The following is a 13,070-nucleotide window of genomic DNA, read 5'->3' as shown; positions in this document are numbered from 1 at the left end:
ATCCGTTTCCTCCCACATCCATCTTGGACTTGGGGAGGTATTTTTCTGTTAATTGAAGAAAGAATTTTGCATTGGTCTCTATTTCTTTTTTCTTTTCTTTTCTATTTTAGCTGTTTTAAGATCAATTCTCTAAACTGTTAGGATATCTCTCAATTCTACTTAATTATCCCACCCACTTCCAATTTCTATACTTACCTTTCCCTGCGATTCATGATCTGAGGTGTCCTTTGATCCTGCAGGTTCTTCCGAAGAGATACCAACACCTGGACAGCTGTCAGTCACCTCCTGTTGATTTTGCTCCTGTCGTCTGCTCTTAGGTCTTCCTTTTTCCAAATTGAAGAGCCTGTCCAAAAAGGTTAACTCTTTGGACTTTGGTAAAGGGACATCCTCCTCTTTCGCTGGTGCCGAGAGTTCGATTTCACTATGAGATGCTTCACTTAGGTTTTTATCAGAAGCTTTCTCTGTGGCAGCTGCGACCGAAAGCTCCTCGTTTTCACTCGACGCTTTGTTTCCTTGAGCCGCCTCTGAGCTGACATCAAGTTGAGCTGATCCAAGGGATGAATTTGTTGCCTGCGCTTCAGTACGTCCTGGTACAGACCGTGAAAATGAAAAGGCAAAACGAGATTTGGCAGCTGGTGGAATAGGCTTGGCTTCTTTCCCGAGATTATTTCCACTGGCCTGGGAGTTGGAGCTTATCTCCATTGTTTTCTGGGAAGAAACAGCTGCATTGTCCAGGCCAACACTCACTCTTGCATCCACTACAAGTGCAAACAAGAAAACAGCAATTCTCCATCACAACAGGAAAGATGCACTATTAATCGTAGCTGCCTGCATCTTTAATGGACTGACTGTAAACTGAAAGGTCAAAATGAACACAGTGCCCATGTTTCATTCTCTTACCAAGTATGATGTTTGGCCTAGCAAAGAATCTGAATCACCCAAATCTACCATATGGTCCCTGATCCATTTATAAGGCCTGCCTTTCTAATGACATAGAGCTGTTGGATAAAATGAAAATGAAATTAGCAAATAATTGACAGCCTTCTCTATTTGACTTTAACTTGTTGCTTATATCCTAAGATTTTTATTAATATTGCTTCTTCATTGCTTATTTGACCCCTATGACAATCATTAAGTGTTGTACCACATGATTCTTGACAAATGTATATTTTATTTTATGTACGCTGAGAGCATATGCACCAAGACAAATTCTTTGTGTGTCCAATCACACTTGGCCAATAAAAATTCTATTCTATTCTATTCTATTTCAAAACTATCCTGCAAAAGTGAGGTTGCTATTACTACATTTTTACTATTAGTACTTTTTCAAAATGATAAATGTGTGATTATAGTCCTTTGTCTGATCTTTGGAAGTTGTCATGACATGACAAATAGAAAACTGGAAAACTCATCAAAAAGGCAGAACTTGGTTTGAATGCCAGATTGCCATTTAATATTTGGGAACACAGACTGTTTTGAGGACTGACAGGGTTCCTTTTCTACAGAGTGCTCAATTTATAGCCATTCATTTTATGACCATTCAAAGTTACGAAAAAAGTGACTTATAACTGGTCTCCGTATTTACAAACTATTGTAGAAATTCTATAGTCCCATGATCAGAGTTCAGGTGCTTGGCAACTAGTATGTATTTACGATGTTTGAAGCATAGTGGAATCATGGGATGGCCATTGGTGACCTTCCAGGGGGATTCTGACAAGCAAAGTCAATGGGGGGAACTTAGGTTCACTTAATAACCATGACAAAAAAGGTTGTAAAATTGGGTGTGACTCAATTAATGACCATATTCCTCAGTGATGGTTTTAAGGAGTCTGCAGAGTTATCTCTGAGTGGTCAAAGATACACATACACAGAGGAAACATGGAGGTCTTGCAGATATTCAGCTGACAGCCCAGAGATACAGGTAATAATTCAGTAATTTAATCCAGATACATTAAGTGTATAAAATATTATTTACTTTGCCAAATATCTTAGTCAAGAACAGTCCTAATCATACATGGTTAAATCAGTCAATGCATTCCAATAAATATACAATACTATAAGCTTACCTTTCCAGTTTACAAATACATAAATCATTTGAACACACAGTTCTTACTACAGCATAGTCACAGAGACAAACCAGAAATAGCAAAGAATAGCGGAGACAGTCAGGCTTCTGGATCCCTCTTATGGCAATCTGTAACACTACCTCTTAAAGCAATAGTGTTCTAATACATTATTATTCTTATTATTCTTATTCTTATTTATTAGATTTGTAATAGATGTAAGCCCTGCCTTAGAACAATGGCAATGATCAGTAAAATAAATTTTATAGAACTTTATAGAACTGTTACTTATTGAATTCCTTAGAACAAAAGTGTCAAACTCATATCACCATGGAGGCATCATGTGATGTATCGGGACTTTTTCCTCCTTTCCTAAATTGGGTGTGGGCATGGCCAGCATGTGAAGCATCCTGCTTGTGGGCCGTGAATTTGATAGCCCTGCCATAGAGTCTACCAGAGATTATGAAAAGTCCAAATGTACTTGACAATTTCTGAATGTTTTTTGTTTAGTGAACTTCAATGAGTTTTTGGGATGAAGAGTCATTTTGAACTACATCAGAAGTTGAAACTAAGGTGGTAAGTGTTGAAAACTACACATGCACGCTCCAAAGATTTGGAAAAACCAAGGAAGATTTTAACCCTGCATTAATTTGCAATTAACTGGATTGTTTAGCTACAAAATAGGATATTCAACAGTGCAGAATGCCAAGGAGATCAGTGTAACTCCAATAATAAAAATCAAAAGAATATGGTAATTCTGCAGGTTGAAACTTTACTGGGTCACACCAATGCGTTTGACAAGACTCATTTGGATTAGCCTCTGTTATTTTAAGAAGATTGTCAATTTTACCACTCCCCTTGACTAAATATGCTTCGGCTGAATACACAACATCAACTAGCATATAGTTGAAGCTAGTAGTATGTAGTTATTAATATTGGTCTTTCTCACATCTGATGCATAAAGTTATTAATACTGGTCTTTCTCACATCCTTCATTGTGTTGTACTTCCCTATTTGGCCCTTCTTTCTCATCAGAATGGAAAATCAGAGAAAAATCTTTTTCTGACACTGAACTGAAACAGGAAAAAAAAAAGGCAGAAAAACAACTTTTGGAGTTGAGCAACTTGATTGGAACCCGGGTAGCAAGTTATAGGTGCTAACACACAACTTGTGTGGCCTGTTACAAAATACCCATTTATCAGAAGGTAAAACTGCTTCTTCTAAATTTCCCAGGCTAGCTCTGACTTTTTCTGAGTTAGCTTTGGCTTTTTTCCCTGGGGAAGAGGTCCTATTTCCAAATAAAGTTTTAAACTACAATAATATCACACCTTATTTATTTTCTTGTCCTGATAATACAGGCTGCAACAACAGTTTTGAAAATAGGTATGATTCTAAAGACTGGTGCTTTGCAGTATTTCTGTTAAAAAAAATGGGAAAGCCAGATTCACTTAAGTAGTGATGGGCGAACCCAATGGTGTTCGGGTTCGGCAAGTTCGGATGAACTTTACGCAAAATTCGGCCAAACCCGAACCGAACCCGAACTCGAACCCGAACGGGGAATCCCTCCCACGAAGAGATTCCGGGGGCGGAGCTTTGATGTCACCAGCAGGTTGCTAAGAACGCCAAGGTGAGCACTTCCTGGATTCCTTGAAATCCAGGAAGTGATCACCTTGGCATCCTTAGCAACCTGCCGGTGACGTCAAAGCTCCGCCTCCAGAATCTCTTCGTGGGAGGGATTCCCCAGTTCCTTCAAAGGCAGGTCTTCACGTAAAAATAAACATTGTTATTTTTCTGAAAAAGGATATTGCAGCAGCGCTGCAAGCAAAGGGCAGTCCTTTCATGTTTATTTTTACGTGAAAAGACAGCCCTTTGCTTGCAGCGCTGCTGCGGTGTCCTTTTTCGTATGGAATCCAGGAAGTGATCACCTTGGCGTCCTTAGCAACCTGCCGGTGACGTCAAATCTCCAAACGCCGAACACGACCCTGAACTTTGCCCAAAGTTTGAAAAACAATTGTGTTCATGTTCAGCATACCGAACACCGCAAAATTCGGTATGGACCCAAATTGTGCGGGTTAGGTTTGCCCATTACTACACTTAAGTTTTAGGCAGGATGTGAAGCCTAGACTAGTCCAAAGTCAATGTCCACAGATTTAGTTATACAGGTAGCCCTCGATTTATGACCACAATTGAACACGGTTATTAAGGGAATCATTGCAGTTGTATTAGTAACACAGCTTTTAAGTGAATCTGGCTTTCCCATTGACTTTGCTTGTCAGAAGTTTGCAAAAGGTGATCACATGACCCAGGACACTACAACTATTGTAAGAATGAAACAGTTGCCAAACATCAGAATTTTGATCTTGTGACCTATCAAAGGACTACAACAGTCCAAACAGCAGTGGATTGTTCCCAGTTTGGCCGGTTCTGCCAACCGGTAACAGTGGCAGCGGCAGGAGGCTCTGCCCAACCGCCCTACTTCACCTTCAACCGCAACAACACACGAGCACCTAATAGATTCAAACTGAAATGCATTACCTGACTCTGTGGTTTCTTCCCCCAAATCTTCAATCTCAGATTGTCTACAGTTGACCACTCTCCTTTTTTAAGAAGTTTGTAAGGGGTGTGCCTAACCTCACCATTGTGCTTACTGTCCTTGTCCTACTGTCCTATTGTCTTCTTTTATCATTACTTACTACTTATGTTATGCTTATACAAAATACCAGTGATACTTATGTGCAGAAGCATTGTGCAAACCCATAGCAATGCGTTTTAAAACCCACTACTGAGTTGTAAGTGTGAAAACGAGTCATAAATCACTTTTTTCAGTGGTAATTTGAACGGTCACGAAATGAACTGTTGTGAGTCGAGGGTTACCTCTACCTTCACAGTCATAGACACTTTCCTTTTTTTCACTTGCATTCCCCTGCACAGATTTCTTTTATAACTATGCAATTAACTTCATAGCATAATGTGGTATTTCCTGAAATTCAAGATGTGGGACATTTTAGACGAGCTTGCAAATCATGTGAGCTTTCCTACACTGTTATATGAATGCTAGTGGCAGAATGTTTAAAAGCATTTGAAAGTGTTGCTCACCTTGGCTTTTAGAGTCATGTCTCAAATTAGGCTTCAAACATACCTGTGCATTTAGCCATGACAGCATCTTAAGAGGCATCCAAAGAAAACGTAGGGCTGGTTGGTTCATAATCTACTTAGCTACATTAGCCAACAAATGCACAATCAGAAGAGCTGAAGGACCAGGTTAGGCACTGATCATCATCATGGAGAACATCAATCACCTGTCAAACTAGCGACCTGTGGGCCAGATGGGTCACGTGCAGGCCACACCCACCCCAGCTCTGCAAAGGCAAAAAAAGTCCTGATACGTCACCACTATTGGGTTCCAATCCGGTACGTACCACACTGCGCACCATTAGCAAAAATAGAGCTGCACATCTCCGGGGCGCGAGTGCACCCCAGCAAGATTTTGCTTCTGCGCATGCGCAGAAAGTAAAATCTTGCAAGTGTATGTGAACGCGTGTGATATTTTGGCAATTTTTTGCTTCTGCGCATGCACAGAAGCAAAAAAAAATGCTGAAATCTCATGCGTGCATGCATCCTGTCACAAGATTTTGTTTCCTGCACATGTGCAGAAGTAAAATCTTACTGGGACATGTGCAGTAATGGGCAGCCAAATTTTTTACTGCCACACTGCGGCTGTGAGTTATTTTGTGGGTGTGGGTTAATGGTCATGTTACTGGGTAGGACTGGCTTGCCGGCCATGTGACCAGGTGGGAGTGGCTTGAATGATAATCATTTCTCAAGTGAACTGTTAAGTCCTTGACTTACAACCTTACCAGTGTCGCTCGCTGGGATGACAATTTGCTTCGCGTTTCCTGCGCTCTCCTTCCTGGGTTGCTTCCCTGCCTCAGGCTGGATAGCTAGGCAAATGGGTGCTGCCAGAAGCATAAATGCTGCCAGAGCAACTTCCACCCATGCCTTCTGCTTGCATCTGAGGTGGGAGGTGGCCGCGTGAGGCTGGAGGGGAGCCATGCAGGAGAGAAGGAAGCTTGTCCAAGGCCAGGAAGGAGGAAAGAGGAAAAGAGCAAGGAGTGCAGGCGCAACAGCAGCAGCAGGGTGAAAAAAGGAGAGCCCAGCTGAGAACAGTAATCCAAGAAGTGACAGCCGCTGATCAGCTGGAGCTGTGTACGCATCTTCATTTCCACCAGTGGAACTGTGTTCCACCCCGTCCTGCCTGCTGCCCATCCCTGGACGTGCGCATGTGTATGCTGGCGACAAAAAGTTGCGCACACATCACACCAGTAGCGCCAGTGAGTACCAACCCCCGCCTGTACGTCACAATACTTAATATAATGAGATTGAGTTTGAAACCCATGACTATGTAGTCACTAAGAGCTGTTAGCAACTTGTTGGCATATAATCAATCAACTCCCCTTCCAAAAGGATGGATACCCAGTGCAAAATCAATGCCACCTATATTTTACAAAAATGAAAGTCAAGCTAAAATGTGATTCTCGCCAAGCCAAACTTATTGTTTAGTTTAGTTTAGTTTAATCAGATTTGTATGCCGCCCCTCTCCGCAGACTCGGGGCGGCTCACAGCAACAACAACACAATGTAAAACAAATCTAATATTTAAGCTAATTTAAAAAACACCACAAATTAAAACCAATCATACACACTAGCGTACCATGCATAAATTTTATAAGCCTAGGGGGAGGGGGAACATGTCAATTCCCCCATGCCTGACGACAGAGGTGGGTTTTAAGGAGCTTACAAAAGGCTAGGAGGGTGGGGGCAACTCTGATATCTGGGGGGAGTTGGTTCCAAAGGGTCGGGGCCGCCACAGAGAAGGCTCTTCCCCTGGGTCCCGCCAAATGACATTGTTTAGTTGACGGGACCCGGAGAAGGCCAACTCTGTGGGACCTAACTGGTCGCTGGGATTCGTGCGGCAGAAGGCGGTCCCGAAAATCAGGACTTGATTCCTCCTATAAAAAATACTAGAGGGGGTAAAATGGTCAATCTAATTTAAAGATCAAAAAGGGATTTATTTATTTATATTTATTTATTTATTTATTTATTGATTGATTGATTGATTGATTGATTGATTGATTGTATTTGTATGCCGCCCCTCTCTGGAGACTCGGAGCGGCTAACAGCGACAATAAAACAGTGTACAATAGTAATCCAATACTAAAACGATTAAAAACCCATTAATATAAAAACCAAACATACATACATACATACCATGCATAGAATTGTAAAGGCCTAGGGGGAAAGAGGATCTCAATTCCCCCATGCCTGATGGCAGAGGTGGGTTTTAAGTAGCTTACGAAAGGCAAGGAGGGTGGGGGCAATTCTAATCTCTGTGGGGAGTTGGTTCCAGAGGGCCGGGGCCACCACAGAGAATGCTCTTCCCCTGGGTCCCGCCAAGCGGCATTGTTTAGTTGACGTTTATATGAGTTATCAATTACACAATTCCTTTTCTTTTCCCATTTTGACTGCTGCCTGATATTGGAACACAAGGCAGGACAAAGAAAAACACAGATAAAAGAAGTAATTATGGAGTGAAATGTACTCACACATAAACACACCACTTTATGTTCCTTTCTCTAAAACCCTGCAGGATTGATACAAACCAGGATTAGGTCACCCACATCTGTTGCTATTACTTCTAATTTAACCTTTGCCTTAAAATCCATTTTTCACTTTATTATTCAAACACCTGCTTCCGCAAACTTTTTCCACCACAGAAGCAAATATTTAGCAAAGTAACGAGATGGTGTCTCTTGATAACAACCAGCCTTGTCTTCTTTGGCAGTTTTTACAAACATGAAATTATTTGAAGTGCCAGGTTGCTGTAAAAACTCTCCCCTCTGAAAGTCATTAGTAGAAATGTTCAGGAGAAAGACTTTAATACTGTTGGGTGTGAACAAGCAATGTGTTATGTTGTAGAACAGGGGCCCCCAAACTTGGCAACTTTAAGACTTGAGCTATGCTTTAAACTATGCTGCCTGGAGAATTCCGGAAGTTGAAGTCTTAAAGTTGCCAAGTTTGAAGATCTCTATGGTAGAACAAAGGCAGAAAGTGATCAAAAGCAGCTTCTGATTTCACAGATGAATAAAAATGTCTCCATTTTCTGAGCAAATAAACAGGGGAGCAAAATTCCTTGCGGAGGAATTTGACAGGGAGATTGTAAAGGAAGCTTCCCGGTAATCTGCAAATTATGGCCAATGCTTGTTCTGCTTGAAGAGGTGCCTGAAAACACCTGTTGGAGGTTATGTTCTTGTAACAGGAAACAAGCTTGAGAAGAAAGTAACTAACTTGAACACACCATAAAATGTGGAAAGTTCCTTTCCACAACAGGCAAAACGTTTGAAAAACCTATTAAAAACTCTCCTTTTCTAATGATTCATGTGGTTGAAAATGAATTGGAACACTAATTCATATAGTTTGAACTTGTCAGATTGCTATATTTTGGTCTGAAAGTCATAGAATTATTAACAGGCAGAATAACAGAACAATACAATAATAACAAATTTGGAAGGGACCTTGGAAGTCTTCCAATCCTGCACAAGATGGAAATCCTATATTAATCCAGAAAAATGGTTGTCCAACCTTTTCTTAAAAACCTTTAGCGTTGAAGCATTCACAACTTGTTCTACTGATTAATTTATTCTAATTGTTACAAAATTTCTCCTTTATTCTAGATTGGTTCTTTCCTTGATTAGTTTCCATCCATTGCTTCTTGACCTGCCTTCACCTGCTTTGGTGAATATGTTGACCTCCCTCTTTTGGTGGCAGTCCCTTAGATGTCAAAACACTGCTATTATGTCAGCCCTAAACTTCTTTTTAAGGACTTTGGATTATCTTCTATCTGTCAAGCATTTCTTTATTTTCTGTAGCCGAAGGCCAATTTTAGCAATTTTACTAAGGCATCAAGAACTGTGGACACTTCATAAACTAAAGATAGACAAACTAATTAATAATTGTGGCAGATTGTTTACATATTGTTCTTTGTCAATGGATTAGTGCAACATGGAGAGAAGGACAAGAAGGAAAATGTTCAGATGTTTTTGCTCCTAAATTTTAATTCCTTTATATATGCTATAGAATATAGAATAACACAGTTGGAAGGGACCTTGGAGGTCTTTTAGTCCACCCCATGCTCAATCTCTTCTTAAAAACTTCCAGTGTTTTCTTCTTAAAACTCCGTGTCCAATCTCTTCTTAAGAACTTCCAGCTTTGGAGCATTCTCAATTCCTGCAGACAAGTTGTTCCACAGATTAATTGATCTAAGTGTTAGGAAATTTCTTCTTAGTTCTAGGTTTCTAGACACCTATTTCCCCTTTTCTTAAAAAATTGCTGTTTAGTAAAGTCTAGATCTTATTAAGATTTAATATGCACTGGGCACTGAAAAAGAATTCCTGCTTGTCTTTCTAATCATGAGACAGTTCAGTAAACATGCTAACAGTTTTAGAAAAACTGTTTGCAAACTGTTAGACATGTGATGGTCTGTACGGTTGCATGCAGGTTAAGCAACTTGAGCTTGTGCTACCTGTCAGAGACTGTCAATTACTTGACATGTTTTACAATTTTCCCACAGCTCCAACAGATAAGAAAGACCTAGAAAGTAATGGAATGCCCTAGGTATGATAGGTCTTGCTCAGCTTGATGTATTCGAAGTTGAATAGACGAGGATAAAGTTCATTATCTATCAAGATCAGCAGTGGTTTCTTCCCGGTTCAAACTAGTTTACCCAAAACGACAGCAAACTGCTGGTCAGTTATTTCTTCTTCAGCTTTTTGGGGAGGGGGATTTTCTCGGCACTGCACATGCACACCTATGGGGCACAGCCACACAGTGCAGGAGGAAGTGAACTGGCAGCGAGGTACAGAGGTGGGTTGCTAAGGTGGAACGGTGACGGTTGCTCACCCCTGTGGCTCTGAGTGCTAGCGGAGTCTGGCACAATTCTGCTACTGCAGCTGTGCAGGAACCCAGGTTTTGTTGGGGATTTTTGCTTCCCTGTGCACACGGAAGCAAAAAAATGTGCCAAAACAGGGCTGCACCTGCGTCTCTGTGCGCGATTCTGCTACCTGCACAGCTGCAGTAGCAGAATTGTGCTGGACTTTGCTAGCACTCAGAGCCATGGGGGGCGAGCACACATTACTGTTCCATCTTAGCAGCGCACCTCTGGCGAGGTAAGTTAGAACCCCTGATCAAGATGGGATTGAACATTAAAAATTAGCAGGACCATTCATTGTTTCCTCTTGATGTATGGTAGCAGCAAATGAGAACTCCAGCCAAATGAAGGACCATCATCACCAGTGAAGGGCTCCACTTACCTTTTCCTACAGGTACGGGATCCCAAGGCCGGCATGGGCACACACATGCCTGAAAAGTGTGCATGCACTCCCACATGAAATTTTGTTTATGCGCATGTATCCGAAGCAAAATATCACATGTGGATGCTCATGCAGGTGAGATTTCAGTGATTTTTTGCCCATGGGGTGAGATCATCCAAGGGCATGGGGTGAGGTATCATCAATATGTCGATGATACCCAATTATACATCTCCACCCCATGTCCAGTCAACTAAACAGTGGAAGTGATGTGCTGGTGCCTGGAGGCTGTTGGGGCCTGGATGGGTGTCAACAAACTCAAACTCAACCCAGACAAGATGGAGTGGCTGTGGGTCTTGCCTCCCAAGGACAATTCCATCTGTCCATCAATTACCCTGTGGGGGGAACTACTGATCCCCTCAGAGAGGGTTCGCAACTTGGGCATCCTCCTCGATCCACAGCTGATATTGGAACATCATCTTTTGGCTAAGGCGAGGAGGGCATTTGCCCAGGTTCGCCTGGTGCAGCAGTTATGGCCCTATTTGGGCAGGGAGTCACTACTCACAGTCACTTATGCCCTCATCACCTCGAGGTTCAATTACTGCAACGCTGTCTACATGGGACTACCTTTGAAAAGTGTTCGGAAACTTCAGATTGTGCAGAACGCAGCCGCAAGAGCCATCATGGGGCTTCCAAGATTCGCCCATGTTTCTTCAGCACTCTGTGGCTTGCATTGGCTGCCGATCAGTTTCCGGTCACAATTCAAATGTTGGTCATGACCTTTAATGCCCTACATGGCAATGGACCAGACTACCTCCGGAACTGCCTGCTACCACACGAATTCCAGCAACCGATAAGGTCCCACAGAGTTGGCCTTCTCCGGGTCCCGTCGACTAAACAATGTCGTTTGGCGGGCCCCGGGGGAAGAGCCTTCTCTGTGGCGGCCCCGGCCCTCTGGAACCAACTCCCCCCGGAGATTAGAATTGCCCCCACCCTCCCTGTCTTTCGTAAACTACTCAAGACTCATTTATACCCCCAGGCATGGGGGAGTTGAGATATTCCTTCCCCCTAGGCCATTACAAGTTATGCATGGCATGTTTGTGTGTATGTCTGGTTTTATAATAAGGGTTTTTAGTTGTTTTATTATTGGATTGTCACATGCTGTTTTTATCATTGTTGTTAGCCATCCTGAGTCTACGGAGAGGGGTGGCATACAAATCCAATAAATTATTATTATTATTATTATTATTATTATTATTATTATTATTTACTTGTTTCTACACAAAAAGGTGAAAAATTGCTGAAATCTCACCCGCGTGAGCATTCTCACCCAAGATTTCATTTGTGCAGAAGCAAAATCTCATGCGGGGGCGCACACACATGTGTCAGGCATGCACAAGGCTGGCCTGGCCTCCAAAAACCAGTAAAAAGTCCTACCGGATCGCCCGATCCCATTCATACCAGGTGGGGCCCGTTACTGATCATTATCAAAGACAATAAACTAAGTTATCCCCCAAGCCTTTCTTTTTATCTCCAGCAGTTAAAATACAAAGCATTAAACTCCAGGATTTAAAAACAAACAAACAAACAAACCATCGCATAAAGTAGCCATGACTCTTCATTTGTAGGATTAACCTTGCCCTGGTGTGAATGGGAATGGAAGACTATTTTTGCAGCTACGTGTATCTTTTCGGCGTGTATCTTGCAATGTCACATGAAAAAGAGGTGAGCCTAATCCAAGTGAGTCAATGAAGTCAAACACTATTGATTAATTCAAGCTAACACCCACAATGTAAATTTGCTATTGACCGATCAGCCTTTTGTACTCAAAACTGCACCTTCATTGTTCACAGAAAATAGACAAGTGATAATGCAGGACACACCCCAAAAAATGTGCAAGAATTTTTAAGACCTACCGGACACATTTAGTGTAACAGTGGTAGGCTTTGCAAAACAATTCCAGAAAGAGCTGTTTGTGGCAATAATTCATGTTGGTGAGTGGAATCTTTTCCCTCAGTCTTCTAGTGAAGATGGCCATAACTACTCTACTTGAAACCCGAAAAAGATTTCCTGGCCTTGCATTCTTCACAACATCAAAGGGTGCCATCTGCTCTTTAAATAATTCACAATGTTTAGAGGCTTGGAGCAATATTAGATTGAGGACATTCTGAGGAATTTCCCAAAAGATCTGTGTCATCCTGGAAATCATTCAGCTACAGAAACAATGTCGTTTGGCGGGCCCCAGGGGAAGAGCCTTCTCTGTGGCGGCCCCGGCCCTCTGGAACCAACTCCCCCCGGAGATTAGAATTGCCCCCACCCTCCCTGTCTTTTGTAAACTACTCAAGACTCATTTATACCGCCAGACATGGGAGAGTTGAGATATTCCTTCCCCCTAGGCCATTACAAGTTATGCATGGCATGTTTGTGTGTATGTTTGGTTTTATAATAAGGGTTTTTAGTTGTTTTATTATTGGATTGTCACATGCTGTTTTTATCATTGTTGTCAGCCGCCCCGAGTCTACGGAGAGAGGCGGCATACAAATCCAATTAATAATAATAATAATAATAATAATAATAATAATAATAAGCAAGTTGGGAGCACAGATCAAAATACAGCTTGTTGAGAAACCCAAGATCTGGCAGCT

The 13,070-nt window shown here is 41.9% G+C and overlaps 1 protein-coding gene across 4 annotated transcripts in view; it reads right to left on the bottom strand.

Moving 5' to 3' along the window:
* BCAS1 (brain enriched myelin associated protein 1) overlaps positions 1 to 13,070 on the bottom strand; it is a 73,779-nt gene that overhangs the window by 46,821 nt on the left and 13,888 nt on the right. For 3 of the 4 annotated variants that reach the window (XM_070744588.1, XM_070744591.1, XM_070744589.1), the window contains exon 4: positions 196 to 758. In XM_070744588.1, the coding sequence (XP_070600689.1) occupies positions 196 to 758 (563 nt within the window). The remainder of the gene's footprint in view (positions 1 to 195; positions 759 to 13,070) is intronic. The other variant, XM_070744590.1, reaches the window with a different exon arrangement.

Source organism: Erythrolamprus reginae, chromosome 3 (assembly GCF_031021105.1).
Source record: "Erythrolamprus reginae isolate rEryReg1 chromosome 3, rEryReg1.hap1, whole genome shotgun sequence".
NCBI lineage: Eukaryota > Metazoa > Chordata > Lepidosauria > Squamata > Dipsadidae > Erythrolamprus > Erythrolamprus reginae.
This window is presented reverse-complemented; position numbering and strand designations above follow the sequence as displayed.